Raw genomic sequence first — 22,729 nt, forward strand, 5'->3', positions numbered from 1 at the left:
ACACTCACATGCAGTGCTTGAACCATATCAGATAAGTTTCGTTACATACAAAGCGTCAGATTTGTAGTACCGACAGTGAATATACGTGTTACGTGCTGTTTCTAATCGTTTACAGGACTTCCACCCCTCTCAAATATGGAAGCATCATGATGGGTCACATGCTGCTAGTGAACTATTTCAAATCAATTCAGACAATAAAATAAATTTTGCAGCTGTCTTCTTGTTCTGGTCCTGTACACCAACTTTGAGAGGGGTGGAAGACAACTAATAATAAATTTTATATTCGGGTTCATTGCCACCCTTCAGTAGTATGAAATGGGTTGTGTGAAGTTGATTACAATGGAAAGTGTAAACGATAATGAAAGGGGATGAACAAACTTTTGTTGTTGTGGGATATAAAACTACAACCGCGCCCTTTAATAGTCCGCATGACCCTCACAATGTCCTAAAACATCAAGGGCCAACGTATTTCAGACCAACAATTTCGTCACGACAGATTTAACTGTAGAGTCACATGCAGCTGGTGAACTATGTCATGATTCATTTTGGACAATAAAATAAATTTGACAGCTTTTATCATGGAATGACCTGTACACCAACATTAACGGTCACGTGCATACAGGGTTACATATCAGTGACCTTACATTTCACTACGTGCATACACAGTTACAGTCTACAGGTCAGTTACAAATCTTCGACAACATTTTTTTGGCCCAAGTCAGATGTGTAACACTCTATGGCCTTGCAAAGTTTATGACCTAAATTTACTATCTCTGTGTGCGATTCGTACCTCCTCAACCGGAATAATAGTGTATTATTTCTTTTTATGTTATATAGTAAAAAAATTGACTTTTACGGTGTTATCATTTTGAGAGGGGTGGTGCATTATCAACATTGACCCTGTGACTCGACGAGATCAACAATAATATTATTTTTAGGTATAAAACCTTGTTTGGTTACCACTTGCACAGCTACAACACCTGCTGCGCCTAAACTATGCCAATTCAGAATATTTAGGTACAAAGCGTGAAATTTGTAGTACCGCCACTGTTGATAAGTGTTACGTCGCGTGGGTAATCAGTTACAGACAATAACACAAATTTTACAGCGTTTATCGTGAAATAACCTGTACGCCTACATCGTGGGTCACGTGGATACAGGGTTACACATCGTTGAAGTTAAATTTCACTATGTCCATACACAGTTGCATTATTTTTCACGACAACTTGCAAGGTTATGTAAGATAAATTATTGAATTAGTACACGGCATCTATGGTTTACTACAGCTTGCTCATCAACTGACAAAATGAGAAGCCAACAGTTGTTAGAAGCACCTACTTTGCGTTAATACCATACAGGTAATGTAAAACTATCCGCCAAACCGCTCGCGAATACGGGTCCAATCTTATACCACAGAGTCAGCGAAAAATTGCTATTAGTAGCAACAGAAGGGCGACCGCTACCGAAATCCTCATGAAGGTTTTCATTTGTCGAATATCGTGTTCGATGCCGTGCATATGGTGCGAGAACGAGGTTGAATCATGGAACACTCTTCCGGGACTGTCGAAGGAGCTTTCTCTGCTTATAGCCTGTCGATTAGGTGAGGTGGGACAGTAGTTAGTCTGAATTTGTTCGTCATCCCTCCCTATTGGACGGCACCAAGCAAAGAAAGTACATGCTTTTGTTTCACACACGAAGTACAGCAACCCCTTCGTTGGTTTCTGTGACTCGACGATCTTCAGGGCTGCCCTTCTTCCACAACTACAGTAGCGATATTGGTACCTTAGGTCAGTAGATCCGCCTCCAGTATTGCTAGATGAAGACATTAGAAAGATGTAAACCTCCCTTGGAGCAGATGTTAGGAATTGATGTTTGTAATAAGGGATGATGTAAAGGTAATGTGTGTTGAACGGGATAAGTCACAAAGCTTCAGATTTAGGTGTGTGGGAAGAGACGATATAGGAAAAAATACATTTTTCATCCCCAACGTTTAAGGTGTTCACTAATTTCGTCACTAAATTTTCACACAAAACACATTTCATCCTCATAATTTTGTAATTATGAACAATTTTGTCCCTAAAATTTATGTATAACACATTTCATCTTCATAATTTTATAATTACTACCAATTAAAGGATTGTTAACCATTTTAGACATAATATCATCACATGTCCCATTCATAATTGTATTATTAATACTTAATTCAATTATTGATTAAATTATAGAAATAACAACAAGTGTTTTTTTGATACGAGACTATATCTATTTTTTTCCTTTAAATGGTGATATGATATATTTGAGACTAAATAAATAGATTGAAAGATAAATAGATGATTGAAAAACATGTATATGATACAACAAAACAAAATCTTGCAAATAAATGACAATCTAAACCATTCATTCTTTTGTATTAATATTTTTCTCACATTTTCGTGTACCTCATTGTGATTAAGAAGAAAGTAATGGTGGCTAAAAATTTCTTAGTCTTTTTTGTACTAAAATGAGAAAGTGAATAAAGAAAAGATTTTTGAGGTTTTAGTTAATCCATTTTTTTTCCTAATGGCCATGTTGTGATTAAGTGACGCTATCCCATTCAAATTGATTGACAATCTACCAATTGTCCATATGAAGCCAAATTTAGGACATTATGAGGATGGAATGTGTTTTTATGAACTTGAAGGATGAAATTAATCAAAATTATAAAATTACAAGGATAAAATGTGTTGTGCATGAAACTTTAGGGATGAAATTGATTAACACCTTAAACATTAGGGGTGAAAAATATATTTTTGTCGACGATATAAACTAGCAAAGATGCTTCTCAGAAATTAGCAAGTATGAAATAAGTAACATGTTGACTTGGATCTAACACAAAAACATCTCAGACATCAAACGACACGTTTGCGAGCTGTTCATGGTTAATATTCGGCCAAACAAAATTAGTCCAGTTTAGATATCATCTTATACCACATTTTTTAACAATATGTCTGGAACCCTTCTAATTTTGTACGAGACTATTACACGTTGTCGAACGGGAGTTACACCATATGCAAACAGAGTTATGGAGTATACAAAATGCACACACCTTCAGCAACGATTGCACTTGGAACCTTTCCTGTGTATGTAGGCAAATTTTGCATTACTGCACCTATGAAATAGGTGCAGGTGCAACCGTCCCTGGCAATTGTGGTCATTATCAACTGTGCGTAACTTTATTTGTACATCGTGTAACTTTGTTTTCACAGGATGTATTTTCCGAACAGATAGTGATGGGCCCCACACTTGGCGCGGAAATCGAGTTACATGGTGTAATCTCAGCCGCACAAAATTTTGAGGGCAAATCTTGGCCCTTAAATCCATGAAATAGGCATGCCAGGAAGTAGGGATTGAAATCTATAGAGTAACATCCTTTCTTGGGAATCATGTTCATTTGATTTCACACCCACTTTGAGTACAAGGCGTACAGGAGATATTATCGAGACGTTTGATGAGTGTTACGGCGAGTTACTAAACAGTTACAGAAAATTGCAGCTTTTATCATGAAAGGAACTTAACAAAAACTCAGCAGGTCATGTGCGCTGGTTGAGGGTTCCGACCTTCCGTATACCGTTTATATGTGTATAAAGTTTTTTCATGCAGTATTTGTTAAAAACAAGAATTTTTTCATGCTTTATGCCTTACCTGTATATTATTTCATCACACACTTTATCATCTTGACCCCATATTTAATATTTGATGCACAAGTACTTGACGTGGCTTTACACCTTGTTCAAAGAAGTCATCCTTTTGAGCAAGTGTGGTAGTTACTGACAATAAATGGATACAGATAATAAAACCTCCAAACTTTAATGCCTGTGGTCGGTATTACAAGTTCTTGGCCAAGAGTCAGATGTGTAACACTCTATGGCCTTGGTCAGTGTATGAACCAAAATTTTGTACTAAAGTTACACGTGGTGCAAACAAAGTTACGCCGTGTGCAACCAAAGTTACGCGCTGTTGAAAATGGCCAAAACTAGTATCTCTAATATTTGATGCAATTTATTACCAGTCTGACTAATATAAAGTGCGATCAGGTGAAAGTTATAAACTTGCGCAAGATTCAAGATGTCTTATACAACAACAGTATGTGTAACTTTTTACGTGCTCTATGTAACACACTTTCAACTACGAAAGCATATATATACCAATCCATGTCAATTAATAATCCTTGCGTACAAAGCGTGAAGGCGATAAGAATGAGCAATGGCACTATCAGTGTCATAACGTGTTTCTAATAAGTCATGAATTTTGCCACTACTCTTCATTGTCCATAATCTTCGTAGTGCCGGTATTACAAGTAGTTAGCAAAAAGTCACAGACAGATTTAAAACAATTAATGTTCGGCTAATGTTATTACTGACAATATTCTAGTGACAACTCAAAACCTAACTTAAATTACAAGTAGGTGCAAATATTGGCGCTAATGTGTCCAGAAAAACAAAATCAGTAACTGTTTCAAAAAATATCCTTTGCTATTATGCATAGCAGAAACAACAAATTACATCCCTGTTGAAGATGCTCTTGCAACCATTTACTATTTACTCCCAAGCATGGCGGAAATAGTGTCTACAAACTTTGTATTATGCTCCGAACTACAAAGCCGCGCGGTGTACAGCATTCGATACTTCGTAATATTTTCCTGCCACAATTTCACCTCTGATAATCAGCACCACGATTAAGTCCAATTTATTAACCATTTTATTGCCACAAGTACGTACAAAGATAGTTACAAAATGTGACCACACCTTTGTAATTCGCATAGCCAATCTTCCACTCCAGTGTTCAAGAAAGGTCATCGTGAAAACTCCACTATCGAACCTGGTCAGATCAACATGAATCTTCTCAGGAATAAGGATAATATAGTAAAGTGATGGTAGTACACCATTGCAGTGATAAGCTATCGGGAAAAAGGACATGGAAGATCCGATATTATACCAGCTATCGGGTGACTGATGAGGGACATCAGCAACTTCGAGTTTGAAACTTGCAAAGTCTATTTTCATCCCAAATTTAGCTGCCATTATCAGTCCGAGGCCACGTTGCTGCACGAAACACGGTCAAGTAACTCAACATATGATAAAAATCAATGAACAATTCCCATAAACAATCATACCAAGCGCTTTAGAACTGTAATATCTTTGCTTTTTGCTTGTTGTGGGTCAGGGTCTAGCAGATGGACTACGTGATGCGTGACATGGAAGGAGTACACGAACCAGTAACTATCTACGCAGACAGGGACAAGAATCTGATGCAGAGCAAAAACCATTTCAATGGTAAACTACCATAATTTTCATGTTTACTAATAATTTGCCAATAAATACAAATTCAGCAATAGTTACGATAAGACATAATTGTCCATACCAACTGACACTTGGAAGGATTAGCCGAATTATCCGGGCCGCGGATCTTGAACAACTTTATAAGCTTAGCAGTTAGGATGTCATCCGACTGTGCATCGAATTTTCGAAGATTCAGGATGCCATCCTGTTAATAATCAGTACAAGGGAATATAAGTGTTAACGGTGATTTTCAGAATTAGTATAAGATTATAACATGCATTTGTGCGAAATTTTCATAATAGTTTAATGAATAACTTGCCATTAGCCAACAACAAATTTAATGCTTACAACTGCTATAGGCTCGACAATATAGCGTTTGACTCTACTGGTTGTGCTAGTCGCCCCGCCCCAGTTGATATGCCGGGCAAACATGTCGATGACCTGTTTATTCACAACACAGTGACAGAATTGATTTAGTTACTGCCATTTCAAAAACCTATCACTTTACCTTACCAAACCAACACAATGTATTATTTGTCGTATGTGTCAAATATGCCTAACCCGAGTCGAGACATGCATGCCATCACAAAGAGTCCTGAGGTCATCTCGTGTGAGAGAAAGTTGAAACATTTGAATGAGAGTCTCCCTGCCATTACGCGAGACAAAAGGAGGCGCTATTTAAATTTGCCAGTTCTTATCAACCATGAGTTACAAAAATGTAAATGCTTTATCAAGTTGTTACACTCAGTTTCAGCCAACAAATAGTAGCACTAATAAACCATGCATCCCCTAGGATGGAGAAATTTTACTACCTTCTGCTACTTCTTCATTATAATCAAGTAGTAAAAGATACGTAATTTGGGAGAAATTTTACAACCGTCTTCTAAGAAGAAGTGATGCCACTGCAAACCAACTTTAATTCTAACTGGGAGAGCATAAAAATTCAAAGGCAACATGCAAGAAATGACTGACTATTTATAAAAGGGATAATTTCAGATACCCCTATTCAGCTTTTGACAGTCTCACTCTCCTCCTTTACGAATTCAAAAAATTTCAGAAAAAGTCTTACACACCCTCCTTATCATAACTTCAGGTCCTATTTCTTACATCCTCGTGGCTAAAACGACTCAAACCCACTCACGACTTTGCTATTTTTTCGTGATTATGGGTTCAAGAATCCGTCTAACATTCTCAAAAGTAACATTTGAGTATTCTATATCTAATCTCCATTCCACATGTACAAATAATCAAGTAACTAACACCTAACAGGAAGTACATTTTGCTAGTCTTAACTTGGTGACTAACAAATAATTAAATCGAAGAAGAGGGACATTGAGTTAACCTCAAAACATGCATGAATTCATTAGGAATGGACTGGAGAGATGCACTTAACAAATAGTGGCAACTATAAATTCTTAAGTGGCTGTAGCATAACCTTATAATCGTATTATAAACACATTGGAACCTTACTTGGGATTCTGATCTACCTCCCACGCGAATGCAGCGATCCTTTTATCGTACGTGCTGACTGTTACGTGTGAAGGCAGAAGGTACTCGGCTGACCGTAGCATGCTGCTTTTCTTCGTTGCCCGAGTTGGTCTCCCCTCATTCTCATCTTCAACAGCTGCTGAAGATATCAATACATCAGAAAACATAATTCAATAATTAGTTCACACTGACAGAATAATGCTTAGGTATGCGTGTTATACAAAAAATTAATAAGTCAGCAGCAGGGCAGTAAAGTTTAACCGATTAACCGATCAGCCAAGTACTCATCAATTGATATGCAAAACTAAAATGCATTACGCAATAATTCAGCTTCAACGGTATCAGGGTTTACAGTCGACAGAACATAATACAATAAATTCATGGAAATTCGTATATCAAATTCTTGACAGCCACCAAGTTTACTAACCTTTCCTTTTGCGACTATAAGACCGCAACCTTCTCGGTGTGTTTGGCCCATCCAAAGGATGCTCAATTTGTATGGGACCTGTTGAGCAATCATGCTGCATATGTTGTGTGGCTTCATCCGTAATGCGGTCAGAAATGCTTGTTATATGGTCAGTATGTACTTCAACGTCTCGCGAATCAGGTTGGCCAATTGGTGGGGTATCATTTGCCTTGTTTCCACTGAATGAAATATCCTTTCCATCACCTGTGATGCCATCATTTTTTGCCTCCTTTCCATCACTAGTTCTCCCACTTTGCTCTTTTTCAACCGTCTTCTGCCCTATTGCTTGCCGATTTGTTGGTTCAGTCTCATCTATTGATCTGATTGACGTCACAATGTCATCGGCAGTACCACCGGCATCTTGTTCTTTTTCACTATCACCGTCATCGAGATCTTTGGAGTCCTTTCCATCCTCAGCCGATTGATATTCTGAATAATCTTCGCTTTCCATATCAAGATGTATGTGCTCTGAATCAGGCAGCCTCTGTTTCTGCTTTTCCTTTGAAACGACCTCTGTTGCTGCTGCTTTGGCCCTAGGATGAGAACACAATATTTCTGCAATCTTTAATATCCTTCTTTGACAATTCACTGTCATACTGTACACTTCTGAAAGCTCAGCCTGCTTATACATTAACAAACTATAATGAATAGCTCGTTTCGACTTAATCCAGAACAGATGAATAGGAAATTATGCATTGATGTGTATTACTTCCTTGTGGATCTCACTAAATCTGCCTTTTCACTTTCAATTGGTGAAATATTTTTCATGACTAAGTTATGAATATCCAGTTATATGTGAAAATGCCTTCAGCTGTATTTGCCACTCGAATCGAATGAGGTTATGATAGTTACTTTTATATTTTGCATGAATAATATGCGAGAATTTTTTTCACTGCTCTTTTCTGTCATAGAATATGGAAAATACGACACGATCTGTTCTATGCAAGAAATGTACCTAGCTTAGATCACAACAATAGTGTTATTTGTGACCGGTATTTGAAAAATGTTGCCACCTTTTACAAAGCTTAACAAACGATTGGGTGTACTTATTTGTCCCAAACTCCACTTACAACAAACTTTCCTATTTTTGTATGTTATGCATAGCAAACGCAAAATGATTGTATGCGGTCATGGAAGATTTATCATGATTGTATCGGACAAGATAACTTTCCCCAGTTATGAAGATTTGGCTGCTTACAAAAACATCAGTATAAATGCATAACATTTGCTCTTAAGCAACAACATTACACAATGAACTTTCTTCTAAGAAAAGTTAGGCAGCTTACAGCAATGTCATGATGACCGCTGTCCATCATTATTCCAACTAGCTCAGGGGGTAGTTCATTTATCTGTGCACCTGATTCAGCCTCTTCCTCTTCATGCGCCCCAATCTACGAAAATAAAGTCAAACCATCATTTCATAAGTACATGGTATGTGTGTCTTATACATATGAACTAGTAAGTTACAATCCTTATCCAAGCAAAAAAATAATTATCTCTCTTACTAGTTTTCCTTTTCCATAACCTCCGAGATTATCGATCTCCAATGCATCCCGCTGTGAAATTAAAGCATCTGTCCATGCCTTTGCTCTTGGTGTAACTCGAGCCACTCTATGCTTTAGTATTGTCACTCGATCGAGGTAATGCACCTGCAAGCCAATTGGCGACTGACTCATCATTTATATCATTTGCAAACAATATATATATCACGAATTTCAAAATTTTATTTATATCTAATGTTCAACAATCCTCTTTCCCGTCCTTCATACTCACTTATCATATCATAATATGTACGTTGCATAAACAACCTTCATGTGCCTAATTAAAATTTCAAAATCGTTGCATCCCCTACTAGTTAAATGACTTACTAACTTTCAATAACGTGTAATTAAACTTACCAGTAGAACAAAGATGCAGCCCCCAACATATTGGTGCTGCTTTCCGCTTTTCTTCTGTACTTCTAATATCCTATTGCATAGTACATTTCTAATGTACTGGGCCCAGTTTAATGAGGCCACCTCAGTAACCACCTTCGTGCAACCCCATAGCCGGATTTTATGCTCAGCCCGTGTAGTTGGAGCCAATAGACATCCACAAGCAAATGCAACAAATAGTCGCTTGAACTCGTCCCCACTGCTCATGGATACTAACTCCTCCGGCAGCTCTTTCCATTTGTATGTTCGGCGACTTGGTCCAGAATCTCCACCCTCACTGCTATCAGCATCTTCAACTGGTAAGGGGCCATCATTTGGGATTCCAAGGATGAAACCGATGTCTTTTGCTGTTAGGGGTAGCACACCATCTCCATGTAATTGAAAGCTGCTTAGTGTAGGATTAAAATTGTCGACCAGCCAGGTTCCTATGCCGTTCGGAATGGAGCGACACTGTATTTCCAGCAGCCCTCCAAACCCCATATCTCTGATTTGCTGTTTTTTTGTTTCATCAATGTTCGATGCTAACCAAACCATCTGATTTGGTGAACAACGAATGGTGTACTTCGGATTCTATAATCAAATTCAAGCGAAAAACTTAGTTAGTCATACACAGATTATTACATACAAACCTAAACTTCATCCATACTTTGTGCTTACCTTATACTGCTTTATTGGCGGTATAGTCTTTCCAAGTCGCGTCATTTCTCTCTTATACTCCTCTTTTTCTTTCCAATAGTTCTCTTTTCGCTTCTGTACTTCTTCCTCGCTTAATTTATCATATGCTGCTTTGACCATTTTATTATACTGCATTCGATGCATATAATCGTTAATCATTCCTAATGTCATCATCATTTTCTAATGGGTTAATAGTATAATTCCTCCCCTGACTTTTGTTCTAATCACATCTGACACCTCTCAAATTAATATTATCACACCTAGCACCCCTGGCAGTGGGATGTGACAAATTATCCTAATCAAAAGATAACAAATTATTCAAAAATCACCAACATCTACCCCATGCCACAAATAACCTTAACTCATTCAGAGGCAAAAAAAAATCTGGATAAATAATGTTATACCACAACTAAAGTTGAATGCCCATAATTTAAAAATAATCTATGCAGTATACGGAGACCAATACTCCACTACAAAACTAAGAACAAAACTGTATACCAAAACAGATAAAAAAATCAGAAAATTCTTTTAAGAATTTTTTGATAACTATTCTGAATTATGTTATATTTTTTTACAAATTGTAACTCTAATTGAACTATCCGTAAAACCTATTATAAGAGATACGATTATTACGTATTGTACCCATATGTACACTAATGTGTTACACAAAATTACAAAATTTTCAAAACGTGTTACCCTATTCAAGGATGATTGATCTAACAACCTTATTTACCTCGCATCTCTCCAAACGATACATATCGTCGTACTCCATGGTCTACAAAATAACAAATTCGGTTACAGTTTCATACAAATCCTATTACAACCCTGATGCTATCCTATTATTTATTATATGATCATTTACGTATACTAAAAATCAAGATTTATACCTGTTTTGCTCCTACGAAGTATACTCATTTTGGGTTATGGATAAAAGAGGAACAAAAATAGAGTCTTTCTCCTATACTTCATTTTTTACTACTATTTTCAAATAGAGGGGCTGACAATGACATCAAAGTTGTCATTCTAGTGGTGTTAAGTGTGATTTTGATAACATGGAGGGTGCTAGGTGCGATTCTAAGAAACCAAGAGGGAGGTTTCTGATATTAACCCTTTTCTGATTGTGTTGATTACTTTTACCGCGCCCCAACTTTCCAAATTAATGTTTTATTTAGTTCTTATGCGTACCTCTGTTATCTTAATGCCTTTCGCTGGAACGGTGCTTTGATACTCCTTCCTACACACATTCAATATTAACCAATTAACTGTGCATTCTACTCATCATTATTATTTTTAATAAACACCAACATTACCTAAACTTCATCCACGGATTCAGCGGTGGAACTGGTTGTCTAACTTCACTTGTCCCCGCTGCCTCTATTCCTTCATTTTCGTCTAAACTCTTGTTCCGTCTTTTGCTTCTTATCCGTGCCATCCTGTTTATACATAGCAATGAATATAATAAACATACACCAACGAAGTCTCAAATACGACATACCAATTACGCACTAACTTTTCTACTCTATTTTTTCTCTGTACTTATTCATCCACACCATGTAACACTTATCCAACACAACCGTGAACATGCACAAGAACTAATACAATTAACATACATTAATGCAGTTTCAAATGGAAGCAAATTTGAATTTCAATCTAACATTTCTCTTCACTTTCTGGCCTGTGCCTGTTAATCCACACCATGTAACACTTTTCCAACACTTTGTTGATGCAAAAGAACCAATACAATTAACATAGATCAATGCAGTTTCAAATGGAAGCAAATTTCAATTTCAATCTAACATTTCTCCTCTTTCTGGCCTGTGCCTGTTAATCCATACCATGTAACAGTTATCCAACACCATGTAACACTTTTCCAACACTTTGTTCATACACAAGAACTAATATAATAAACATACATCAATGTAGTCCCACATACGACATTCCAATTTCAATCTAACCTTTTCTCTTTTCTTTCTGTTCTATTCCTGTTAATCCACACCATGTAACAGTTATCCAACAACATGTAAGACTTATCCAACATTGTGTTCATACACGTGAACTAATAGAATAGACATACACTAATGAATATCCAGAAAAGACATACCAATTTGACACTAAAATTTCTACTCTGTTTCTTCTCTGTGCCTATTAATCTACAACAAGTAACACTTATGGAACACTGTGTTCATGCACATAAACTAATACAATAAACATATACCAATGATGACCCAAATATGACATATAAAATTCAAACGATCAATTCTATTCTATTTGTGTCCTATTCCTGTTAATCCACAACATGTAACAGTTATCTAACATTGTGTTTATGCATAGCAACGAATACAATAAACATACACCAACGAAGTCTCAAATATGACATACCAATTATACACTAACATTTCTACTCTGTTTCTTCTCTGTACTTGTTAATCCACACCATGTAACACTTATCCAACATTTTGTTCATGCACAACACCTATTACAATAAACATACATCAATGCAGTCCCAAATACCATATTCCATTTTCAATCTAACATTTATGTTCTCTTTCTGTCCTGTACCTGTTAATCCAAACCATGTAACAGTTAAAGGACAACATGTATGACTTATCTAACATTGTATTCATGCACTTGAACTAATATAATAGACATACAGTAATGACGATCAAAATACGACATACCAATTTTACACTAATATTTGTGCTCTATTTCTTCTCTGTGCCTGTTAGTCCGCAAAAAGTAAGACTTAGCCAACATTGTGTTCATACACACCAACTGCTACACTAGACATACAGATCTGAAATATCAAATACAACATACCCATCCCAAACTAACGTTTCTTATGTTAATACTTTACACTTAACACACCATATCAATGTTTCTCCATGTCACTTTTTTCTCACATACCATAACATTATTTTTAGCCAGCATGCTGTATGATCCATCCTTCACTGAATTATCTTGTGACTATTTGATAACGCAGTGTATCACACACTCAACATATTGTACATCTACTCAGCATATAGTAATTTGAACGTACACCAATTTTTTACACCTACGAACTCCCTCCCAAATCCATGCACACATTTTCTCAAGCGGTTGTGCCGCAACATTTTCCCCTCCTTTCCCACTATCCTGTTTCGACGATCAAAGGCTAACACGTAATGCTCCTATCACGCTGCACTTATCAATTACTATACACAAAATTTTGCATGTGTGCCATCCCTCTGTACAATCATCATAGTGTACACCAACAACATCCAGAAAGTAAGGTTTTTCCACTTTTTGGTCAAATTACATGCATTACTATATCATTCTAGGCTTCCTCATGTTTTACCTGACTGATTTGTGGTCGTTCACTACTTTCGAATCCCACGATCTTCCACTTTCAAACTTGGGTTCAACTTTCTTCTTCTTTTATTAAACCCCAATCACCAAAAACTTTTACTTCCGCCACCACTTCTTCCTTCTCTTTGCTCTTATTTTCCTTCAACGATGCCGCTGTTCCACAACTTTTGCCAATGTCGCACTTTGTTGCCCGTCTTCTAGTTTCCTCTTTTAGTTCCTCCACTCCAATCTTGCCCTATTTTTTTACATTTGTTAATTTCAGCAACCGCTTCATTTGGGAGGGAGTGTAAGTGGGGCTCTTCTTGGGGAACGTTTCATTTTAGGCGGGACTTTGCTTGCCATTGGTGCTGACGGTCCGTTACGGTCAACACCGTCATCTATTTTTTTTCCCTTCATTTATATTGAAACAACGTCGTTTTGGAAGTCTGCTAAAGGCTGCTGACGTGGTTCATTTCTTGCCATTCCTTTCTGCTTGTGAGGAGACCGCTTGGGAACGGTCAAAATTAAACTCAAACTCGACTCGTTTGACTCAATTAAACTCGAGTAAATATCAAGCTGGATTTACTCCAGCTCGAGCTCGAATTTTGAAATAAACCTATAAATTTTTTCTCAAAATATATAATATAAATATAATATAAAAGCTCGATTAAACTCGTCGAACACTCGAATATTTATTTTTGGAGCTCGAACTCGACTCGTTGAATGTAACGAGTAGCTCGAGCTCGAGTTCGAACTCAGTTTGACCAAGCTCGAACCAAGCTTTTTACCAAACCGCTCGCGAGTTGACTTGATTGCACCCCTACACCAGGCTTATCAATAGACCATTCTACAAGTAGATAGGTGTGAGTACGTGAGCTGATGTACTTTCTGGTGGATTGAGTCCATTTATTTTAATTTAAACTGACACGATCATACTAATAATGTAAAAGACCCAGCACAGAGAAGTATTCATTTAGTATTTTAAAAAGCACGCTACGTACATTTTCATGTTATGCAGGACACGTGGTAATCAAGCCGATCTAAATCAATAAAATACCTAACAGATTGTAACAAATAAAGCCCTTGTTTGAAACTATAAAACAAAAAAGTATTTGGTATAAATTAGTCCAAAGATCATAGTCTTCCCAGCCACCGGCATGACGAAAAAGAGAAGCTACAATTCCTGTATAAGAAAATGTTTCCTTTTCTCTACAACATCCAACTATGCAGAACTAAGGGATAGTTCTCAAGCTTGATCGTTATGGGCCCATGAGAAAATTCTAGATGTCTAATCGCTCTTTTTCTACTTTGTATCTGCAAATGCTCCCATCAAGCAATTTCTCCCGCACCAGAACGCCTCTTCTTACTAATCCTGTATCCACCTCATTTAACTGGTCATGAAACATTTCTACATTTGTTCTTGACTGAATAATTAAAAGCCGTCCTACCAGCTCATTGACTGCACTCTCCGCAAAACTCTTGGTGGTCTTTGCTGCTCCACAACTGGAATCAAGTTTTCCATAAGCTGCATGTAAACAACAGAGAAGAATTTGTGTTTATTTATATGTGGTAAAGTTCCGCGTGCATAAACCAAAAAACAAGGATATGATCTAAAATGTTACAAGTGCGAGGAAAAACAAAATAAAATAAGAAACTAGAGCAGTTGATGGTAACATTCAGCCTGCATGCTGAAAATCATGAAAACCAACGCAGATATGCATTTCACCTCCACAAGCAACAAAGGAGTAAAATACGCCATCTATAACAAATCAAGTCAGATTCTGATTGTGTGTGGATATCAAGGTTTAAAACCTTGAAGCACAGCAAAGCTTACGTATCCTATAAGAGAAACTTTGCCTTCTATAAGTATATTCAATAGAAATTTTGGATGTGTTCAAAGGACAAGAAAAAAGGGAAGAGGCCTGAGCAACAGCCATATAAGGACATGATTCCAGTCTTAGTAAGCTTACTATTGCTCATTAAAATCCATCTTGCCTGAATTACAGATAAAGAAAACAGACAACAGTGGATGTAACTGCTGGAAGGCTACAAAATCAGGTTGCTGATCTTACCAACCTAAGGGCATGAAGGGCAATTGCCAGAGAAATTTGTCTAGTTAACTTGAGGTGACTTTGAAGAAACAGGGTATTACTAACTCCACCAGCATGTTGAAACCGGTTTACAGCGTATACTATACCTCTTATAAACAGGTGCATAGAGTAAACAAGATAATGATGAGATAAACACTTCAAATATGTAAAATAGCGGTATGATTGGGATGGCAGCACTAGTATCTAGGCATATACTATAGAATAACAAGAAAAAAGGGAATCACTTGTCCCTTTACCTCACCACCTCCTCCTGACAACAATTTTTGGAATTTGCAATGAAGATTCATGTCAAGTTGGACAAAAGTTTCAAAAAGATTCTGTTAATTCACATCAGACATGGTTCATCATAATATACAAATTCGTGCTGCATTTTGAGCTCATGTCAAAAAATGACGGAAGTATGAAGAAGAAAGATTTTTACGCAGCTATAGTGAAGTCATGACTACTGAAGCACAAAGTTCCCGTCTATAGAGAAACTCTGACCTCTTTCAACTAGTTCTTTCGTCGGCTTCATGAAGATGGACAAGACAAGTGCTACAAAATGTGAATGTTTTCTAGTTCCAGAGGATCAGAAAATTTATACAAAATAAAAGTTCTGGCTGCATTTGTTGTCTTATTGCATGTATGCCACGCAGACTAGAAATAGTGAAAATACCTGGAATAGAGACAGAAGGGCTGGGGGCAAATGAATTGGCATATCTGTTTTGTGAGTTAGTCATTGACTGAAAAGTATAGTTGAATAAAAACTTTACAACCATATGAAGCGCAATTCCATAGCGTTCACAAGCATGTAATGTCCATTTTGTCTGGTGGCACAGGCAAGAACACGCAGAAATAATCAATACACAGCATATGCTTCCAAATGCATCTCTCACCACCAACCAATCACAAATCTTAATAGGCAACTGACTGCTCGAAAGAACAGCAGCAATAATTGGTTCAAGAAGAAATCATGTACATTTGAACAAGCATTTAAACCTCTCTAAAGTTTTAATGGGCAAAATTGATCATGTGTCAGTCAAAATGTCGTCGCATGCAAAAAAATGCAGGAATTTGAATAGTACTTTAGCTCTTAAAAGTATAATGGCAAAATTTGTGCCACCTACCTAATACAAATCTCCAAGGCTACTTACCACTCAAAAGGGCAGCAGCAATAATTAATTCAATAAGAAACCACATACATTGGAAAAAGCATTTAAACCTCTCTTAAAGTTTAACGGGCAAAATTGATCATGTGTCACAACAATATGGTCAACGTCAAAAAGTAGTTACATGCAAACAAACAGAAATTCGAATATCAAAGTATAGTGGCAAAATTGACACAAGAATATAAGCAGGGGTTAATCTCAAAACTTTAACAGCCAAAATGTGTCATAACCAACAAACACATAGAAGCCTGAAAAGGAATCCAATCTCTAGAACCAGTGGCAAAACTAAGTACAAGTATAAAGAAAGGAAAATGTTAAATCAGAATATACAGGACATAAAAGGTCAGTTACACACAGTTCAAGTTAGAAAATGAACGTCATTGCATCAGGCCTAAAGAATGGTATACCTAAAAAGACAAGAGTAAAAGTTGTACCTGCTTAAACCTCTTCTTTTTTTGGTCAGCCTGCATTAAAAGGATATCTTCTTAGTGAAGTTGCCAATAATTGATCCACTTAAGCAAAGGTAATGAAATTCAAAAGAACATGAAAAACAGGTTGCAAACATTTTGTTCCCATACACCACATGCCTCAAATTTTGGTTTAGTTTAATTTCAGCAGCAAGTAACAAAGCAATTACAAATGTCAAACTACCAGTTGAGAGGCCGGCTGTTGCGACCACTTGCTCCCAAAGACCACAATCCCAACAGTGCATTACATGGAAAGCAATCTAAATTTAGTGCAGTTAAAAATGAGGATACTGAAATTTGATTGATGCTTTTACCTAATAAAATTAAAACGTACAATAGCCAACAAAGACCACCTTACAAACATTCAATTAAACAAGTCACAATTTCTTCTAATCATGAAAAGCCACGACTATTTCGAAGCTTCATCGTTGACAAAGCAGTTATAGACATGCACTGTGTTTGAGTGCAGTACGTGGCTGTGTATATCAATAACTAAGCCCTTCAACCATCATCAACACATTCTATAACTAAGATGGAATGGCCTCTGGATGTTTCACATACTGGAGTCCGAAGGGAAAAAAGACAAGATCAGTACACTCTTAATTAACAACCAACGACCAAGCTAACTGAGTTAATTCAATTTTCCGGTGATGCTCTCAACACAAATATGACCACAAGCGCAAGATAACTTTCACACATTAACAACAAAAAGTTAAAAAATGGCACCTCTTCTTTTAAAAGCCTTGCATTTTCCTCCTCCAATTGCGTCACTAGTGACTCCAGTTCCACAGTATAAGCCTAAAATTTTCCAACCAATTCAGACATGCATTCATATAATTCAACCAATTTCTTTCAAAGGGGAAACAAAATCAAAAACTTTACTTAAGGAAAAGTACCTGTTTGCGTTCTCTAGACCTTGCAGCAGACTCTCTATTCTTGATCATCCTCCTCTGCTTCTGCTGCGTAGCCTTATCAAGCGCCACGTCCTCCACCGGTGGCGCCCTCCTTTTCCCTCTCCCACTTCCACTACCACCACCAGTCCCTCCTGCACCTCCTCTTATCTGGCCCGCAGCCCCAGCTGGCACCATCCTATTTCCAAACCCCAGTTGTGACTCCATACCAAAACCCCCCGGCGCATTCTGCATGTGCACCACGGGGGGAAATTGAACCCCAGCGGCCGCCGCATTCATGATCACCTCCATTCCATAACCTCCTCCTCCACCGCCACCAACTGCCGGAGCAGGCACCGGCGGCGGAGCCGGAGAAGAAACCCCGGGGACCCTAACATCCTCCTCGCTCACAGCTCCGGCCTTGGTCAGAAAATCCTCCAATGTCATCCTCGGCTCATGACTCCCACCTCCTCCTCCTGCTGCTGCTCCTCCGCCGCTGACAATCTCCTTCCAGACCTCGTCCACCGTCTTACTCCCAACTTCCCCGACATTATTATTTCTCCCAGCTCCGACGGCGGGAAGAGAGCCGTCGCCGTCGACGGCGGAGGCGAGAGTGTCAGGGTCGGAATAAATATTTTTGAGAATTTCCTCCATATTCATGGAGCCAAAGGAGTGATCATCAGAGTGATGGAGGAGATGGTGGTGGGCTTGGGGTTGTTGATGAGGAGGAGGAGGATGGAAAACAGCAGAAGAATGTTGTAAAAGACCAGTAGTGCTAGTCGAACAAGTGGAGGAGGTGGTGGCGGTGGAGGTGGAGTGGCGTGGCAGATCCGGATTGGCCGGTGATGTAGACGACATCACCTTCGACGACGCCATTCCAGCCGGCTTTATAGCTGATGTTGTTATACTAATCCCTAGTAGTAGGAGTAGGACTGCTTTTTTTTTTTTTTTTTTTTTGGGTTTTGTTTGTTCCTTTTTCGGGACTTGTTTTGGTTTTTGGGTTTTCCCTTCTGAGCTCAAGCCATGAAGCCGGACCCGAATGAAAGAGAGCGCAAGTCTCGTTCAACAGTCGCTTGAATTTATGGTGATGTTGAAAATTGGACTGCTCTCTACTATCAGATGAGGAGAGAGAGAGAGAGAGAGAGAGAGAGAGAGAGAGAAGCCGGTCACGGTCAGGTTCAGGGTCAGGATCAGGATCAGGATCAAGGGTGGTTTTGGAAAGAAATGGGTTGGTTTTCTCAGCGAAAGAGAGAGAAGGTAAAGTGGGAGTTGGGGGACTGGCTTATTTGCATGGGATAGGCATGTCAGTTATTGCGGGGTTAAATTTGTCCTTTTAGTTCCACGGCAGAAAGCCACTGCTACTAATTTAGTGGCGGCGACGGCCATGGTGGTGCTGGTGTTGGTGGTTGGTGGCTGGTGGCGTCATCTTCTCGTAGACATCTTTTCCCCCTTTTTCTACATGTGGGTGCGGGGGGGGGGGGGGGGGGTTGGGGGTTGTTGGTTTTGTGGGGAGTTCTGAGGAGTTTTGGAGAGGTGCACTTAGTGATTGGAGTGAGAAAAAGTGTACTTTAAAGGCGAAAAAGTGAAAATGGACACATACTACTGCCATAATTTCCCAAACATAGGAGGATTTAAAGTACTCCTACCCTCTCTTCTTCTTTTTTTTAATTAGTAGTAGGAGTACTTGCTAGTTGCTACTGGCGTTACTTTTCCTCCTTTTTGACAATTCAGTGTGGCTTTACTTTATAGATACTCCTTTTCTGTCTCGTGTGAATGAAGTCAATTCATTGTGGATTTTGGATGGTTTTAACCTTTTTAAGTTGTGATGCCAAAATTTAGCATTGTTTGGAGCAAATTTTTTTAAAAAAAAAAATACTATATTTTTCATGAATATATTTTTCAATCAATTTTTTACCTCACATATATTAAATCGTTACAGTAATTTTCTTACAAAAGATTCAGAAAAATGCAATCAAAACAAAGACTTAATGTAGTGATCTACCCACTTCTTTCGTTTTTTTCCTTAATTTGAATTGAAATTAATTTTTAAAAAAAAAGAAAAGAAAAAGAAGAATTAGCAATTATATCACCACTCATGTCCTATTGTTCCAAGACGAGTAGCATCATTTTAATTTAAAGTCCCCTACCAAAGACTTGATCCTTGGTTATAACATTAAACAGCAATTGATCTCTCTACTATACCAATCAACAAACACTAATCATTTATTAGTCCATCATGATCACACTCTACCTTATAATCCAATGTTGTCATCTCATACCATATCTATACGCTATAGCAAGCAATTACCGATTTTATTGACACTCAATTGCTACTCACTACTTTATAATAGTGTCTGTATTTGTTTACAACAAGTACATGGGAAGAATTAACCGCTGGGCCAATGGCTCAGTGACCACCAGGGAGGGACTTAAATCCCTCATTGGGCTGTTGGTGAGAGTTCAAACTTTACCAACGGCGAAAAAAATCTAAGAGTTGTGTCATAGCACTCCCTTGGTTTAGTTGGGTCTGTATACCCACTAGCCCCTACAACAACAGCCTTAGGCTCCCCCTCCCCCTATATTAGGATAGAGTAGGTTATACAAATGTATCGTTGCTGATTAAAAAAAAAAAGGTACATGGGAAGAATTTTTTGATCCCTCCAGCATTAACAAGATTTGTGCCCTTTTATTTATTCTTTTTTAGTATTTTCAACACGGAAGCAAAAAAAAAATTTATTGTATAAATTACTAACGGCTCCATAGTCAAAATCATCTGTTGTTACTAAAATATTGGGGAGTCAAAGCAAAATTCATCAAGAGGCAAACATCCGGAAGCCGCCTAAATAATGGTATGAAAGTTTCCTCTCGTTTAATTAAGTTAGAGAACTAATGATACTAATAAATGGATCAAAATGGAAGTAATTCTAATTCTAGATGGGTTGGTTGTTCCAACTCATTGACCTCATTCTGAGGTAAAAAAATCACATCCCCTCAACTTATGCAACACTACATCAGAGAAAACTGGGTCTGCCTTGCGTGACATTTGCCGTTTTGAGTTTGACTTTTTTTTTTTTTTTTGCAAATATTTTAAATGAGGGAAGAAATTACTAGTAGTAAAGTAAGGGAGTAATATACTAATATATCCACATCCGGGCCGGCCCCATGTCTTGGCCTGTTAGATGGGACCCAGAAACACAAAAGAGTAAATACAAACACAAGCACGGATAAAATTACTCAACTCATACAGTCATACCGAGGGACTTTTTACTATTTCAAGAGAATCTTTGGGTCCTGTGTCGTGACTCATGCCAAAGCCAAACTACACAGTACTGTACATTTTCTCCTCCAATCCGACACCTTGTTTGGATTGCGGTTCCGTTAGAAAATTACGTCGTTTTTTGTGATTACATTTTCCTATTACCTTTTTTCCTCACATACATTAAATCGTTACAGTAATTTTCCCATGAAAAATCATGTCAAATGCAATTCAAACACAACACACTCCGTTGGAACAGGGAAAAGGGCATGGAAGAAGTGTTTCACGTGATTTTGGGCATAGTTATGAAATCCCCAAGAGGTGACCGGTTCAACGGATTGTGTTGGTCAGCAGCCGCATATTGGGCATTAGCTATACTATATAATATAATAATATATTTTGAATTAGAAAAACAATAAAATTTTTGATTTGGCAATTTATCCGGTAATTTTTTCTTGATTCACTAATTGAACCGTCGAATAATTAATTGGTCAACAAGTTTATTACTTGTTTGATCTAATTAGTGATTCAACCCGATTCTATGCCAGTTCACCGATTTGAATGATTCGACCGTTGGATCGAATCAAATTTTATGATTATAATTTTGGATGTCGCACATAACATTCTGATTATCTTTGTATGGATTAGGTGTTTTTTAAATACTATATTCTAGCATTATATTACAGTATATTGTATATCAAAACCTGATAATTTGGATATTTGATGAAGTATTTTTTAAAATTAAAATTTTATTGAATTATTTTTAAAATTTTATTTAAAAAATTCCTACAACAACCATCCTCCAACGTCTAACACCACCACTATATCTCTCTTCCTCTCTTTCCTTTCTCCTCCTCCCTATTCATTCTCCTTCCTTTCTACATTCTTCCTTCTCCTCCCTTCTTTCCCTTCCTATTTCTTCCTCACAACCCCCTTACCACTCTCGCGAGATTGCAAGAAAGGGGAAAAAGGAGGGGAAAGACGAAGGGATGAAAAGGAAGAGAAATGACGGATCGAAAAAAAAGAGGATGAGAGATGTGGGCGGTAGTAGGTGGTGAGTGGGAGAAAAAAGTGGTGGTAGAATATATTTTATTTATTTGATTTTTTAAAAAAAAATTTGTTAGGTGTATTTGGAATATTGTATGGAATATTGTGTTTGGATTGTCAATTATTTCACTTTATTTACACCTTATTTACACATACTAATTTGTTTCCATCATCAACATATTTTCCAATCACTTTTTTATCTCACATACATCATATCAAAAAAAATGTTACTGTACTTTTTTCACAAAATTATCTCAAATAATTTACAATCCAAACAAAATTCTGGGGTGTTTTGGAGGTGCATTATTTTAGACTCCAAAAGTAAAAATTCCAAATTCAAAACACTCCAATCCAAATAAATGAGATACATTCCAGATGGATTTATGGGTTTTTGACGATACAATAGTAGTGGCAAGCTAGCAGTAATTTCACCAATACATACATTAGCTTAGTAAAGATGAATCATTTTATTGTAAAAAGTCAAGTATTCGAATCTCGTTATTAATGTAAAAATTAAGTTGGTAAGTAATTCATCAGTTTTTGTTGCAAGTGTGTCTTGACCATTGGTGACAGGGATGTCATAGTTTCAAAACCGTCAATTTCGA

General features: G+C 37.5%; 2 protein-coding genes across 9 annotated transcripts; both read right to left on the minus strand.

Moving 5' to 3' along the window:
- Positions 1–4,362: 4,362 nt before the first annotated feature.
- Positions 4,363–11,907, minus strand: LOC113740884 (uncharacterized). 2 transcript variants are annotated; one of them, XM_072079706.1, is made up of 15 exons: positions 11,192–11,907; positions 11,067–11,115; positions 9,864–10,010; positions 9,171–9,776; positions 8,778–8,921; positions 8,559–8,663; positions 7,234–7,891; positions 6,789–6,942; positions 5,880–5,964; positions 5,667–5,759; positions 5,401–5,523; positions 5,153–5,284; positions 4,975–5,081; positions 4,785–4,857; positions 4,363–4,678 (listed from the first exon to the last, which is right to left on the minus strand). In XM_072079706.1, exons 1-15 carry the CDS (start codon positions 11,311–11,313, stop codon positions 4,574–4,576), a joined length of 2,703 nt encoding a protein of 900 aa, XP_071935807.1. In that variant the 5' UTR covers positions 11,314–11,907; the 3' UTR covers positions 4,363–4,573. The 2 variants fall into 2 exon arrangements, with proteins under 2 accessions (XP_071935807.1, XP_071935806.1); XM_072079705.1 differs by having other exon boundaries at positions 6,789–6,945.
- Positions 11,908–14,232: 2,325 nt separating this feature from the next.
- Positions 14,233–19,285, minus strand: LOC140036821 (bZIP transcription factor 12-like). Of its 7 annotated transcripts, none has more exons than XR_011840377.1 (5): positions 17,828–19,283; positions 17,658–17,729; positions 16,899–16,928; positions 14,654–16,122; positions 14,271–14,577 (listed from the first exon to the last, which is right to left on the minus strand). XR_011840377.1 is itself a non-coding variant. In XM_072079709.1 (5 exons), exons 1-5 carry the CDS (start codon positions 18,695–18,697, stop codon positions 14,535–14,537), a joined length of 1,092 nt encoding a protein of 363 aa, XP_071935810.1. In that variant the 5' UTR covers positions 18,698–19,280; the 3' UTR covers positions 14,271–14,534. The 7 variants fall into 7 exon arrangements, 6 of the variants coding, with proteins under 6 accessions (XP_071935809.1, XP_071935810.1, XP_071935811.1 ...); XM_072079709.1 differs by having other exon boundaries at positions 14,654–14,730; positions 17,828–19,280; XM_072079710.1 differs by lacking the exon at positions 17,658–17,729 and having other exon boundaries at positions 14,654–14,730.
- Positions 19,286–22,729: the final 3,444 nt, after the last annotated feature.

This window comes from Coffea arabica, chromosome 2e (genome assembly GCF_036785885.1).
Source record: "Coffea arabica cultivar ET-39 chromosome 2e, Coffea Arabica ET-39 HiFi, whole genome shotgun sequence".
Taxonomy (NCBI): Eukaryota; Viridiplantae; Streptophyta; class Magnoliopsida; order Gentianales; family Rubiaceae; genus Coffea; species Coffea arabica.

Bases quoted from the DNA above. Each gene is read 5' to 3' on its own strand.
- LOC140036821 (XM_072079707.1), bottom strand. From the start codon at position 18,697: ATGGCGTCGTCGAAGGTGATGTCGTCTACATCACCGGCCAATCCGGAT. The intron at 17,730-17,827 runs GTACTTTTCCTT...GGAAAATTTTAG, and splicing joins GGTCTAGAGAACGCAAACAG to GCTTATACTGTGGAACTGGA. The intron at 16,929-17,657 runs GTGCCATTTTTT...CTTTTAATGCAG, and splicing joins CAAGGCTTTTAAAAGAAGAG to GCTGACCAAAAAAAGAAGAG.
- LOC113740884 (XM_072079705.1), bottom strand. From the start codon at position 11,313: ATGGCACGGATAAGAAGCAAAAGACGGAACAAGAGTTTAGACGAAAAT. The intron at 9,777-9,863 runs GTAAGCACAAAG...ATTTGATTATAG, and splicing joins CGCCAATAAAGCAGTATAAG to AATCCGAAGTACACCATTCG. The intron at 5,285-5,400 runs GTATGGACAATT...GCTCTGCATCAG, and splicing joins ATCCTTCCAAGTGTCAGTTG to ATTCTTGTCCCTGTCTGCGT.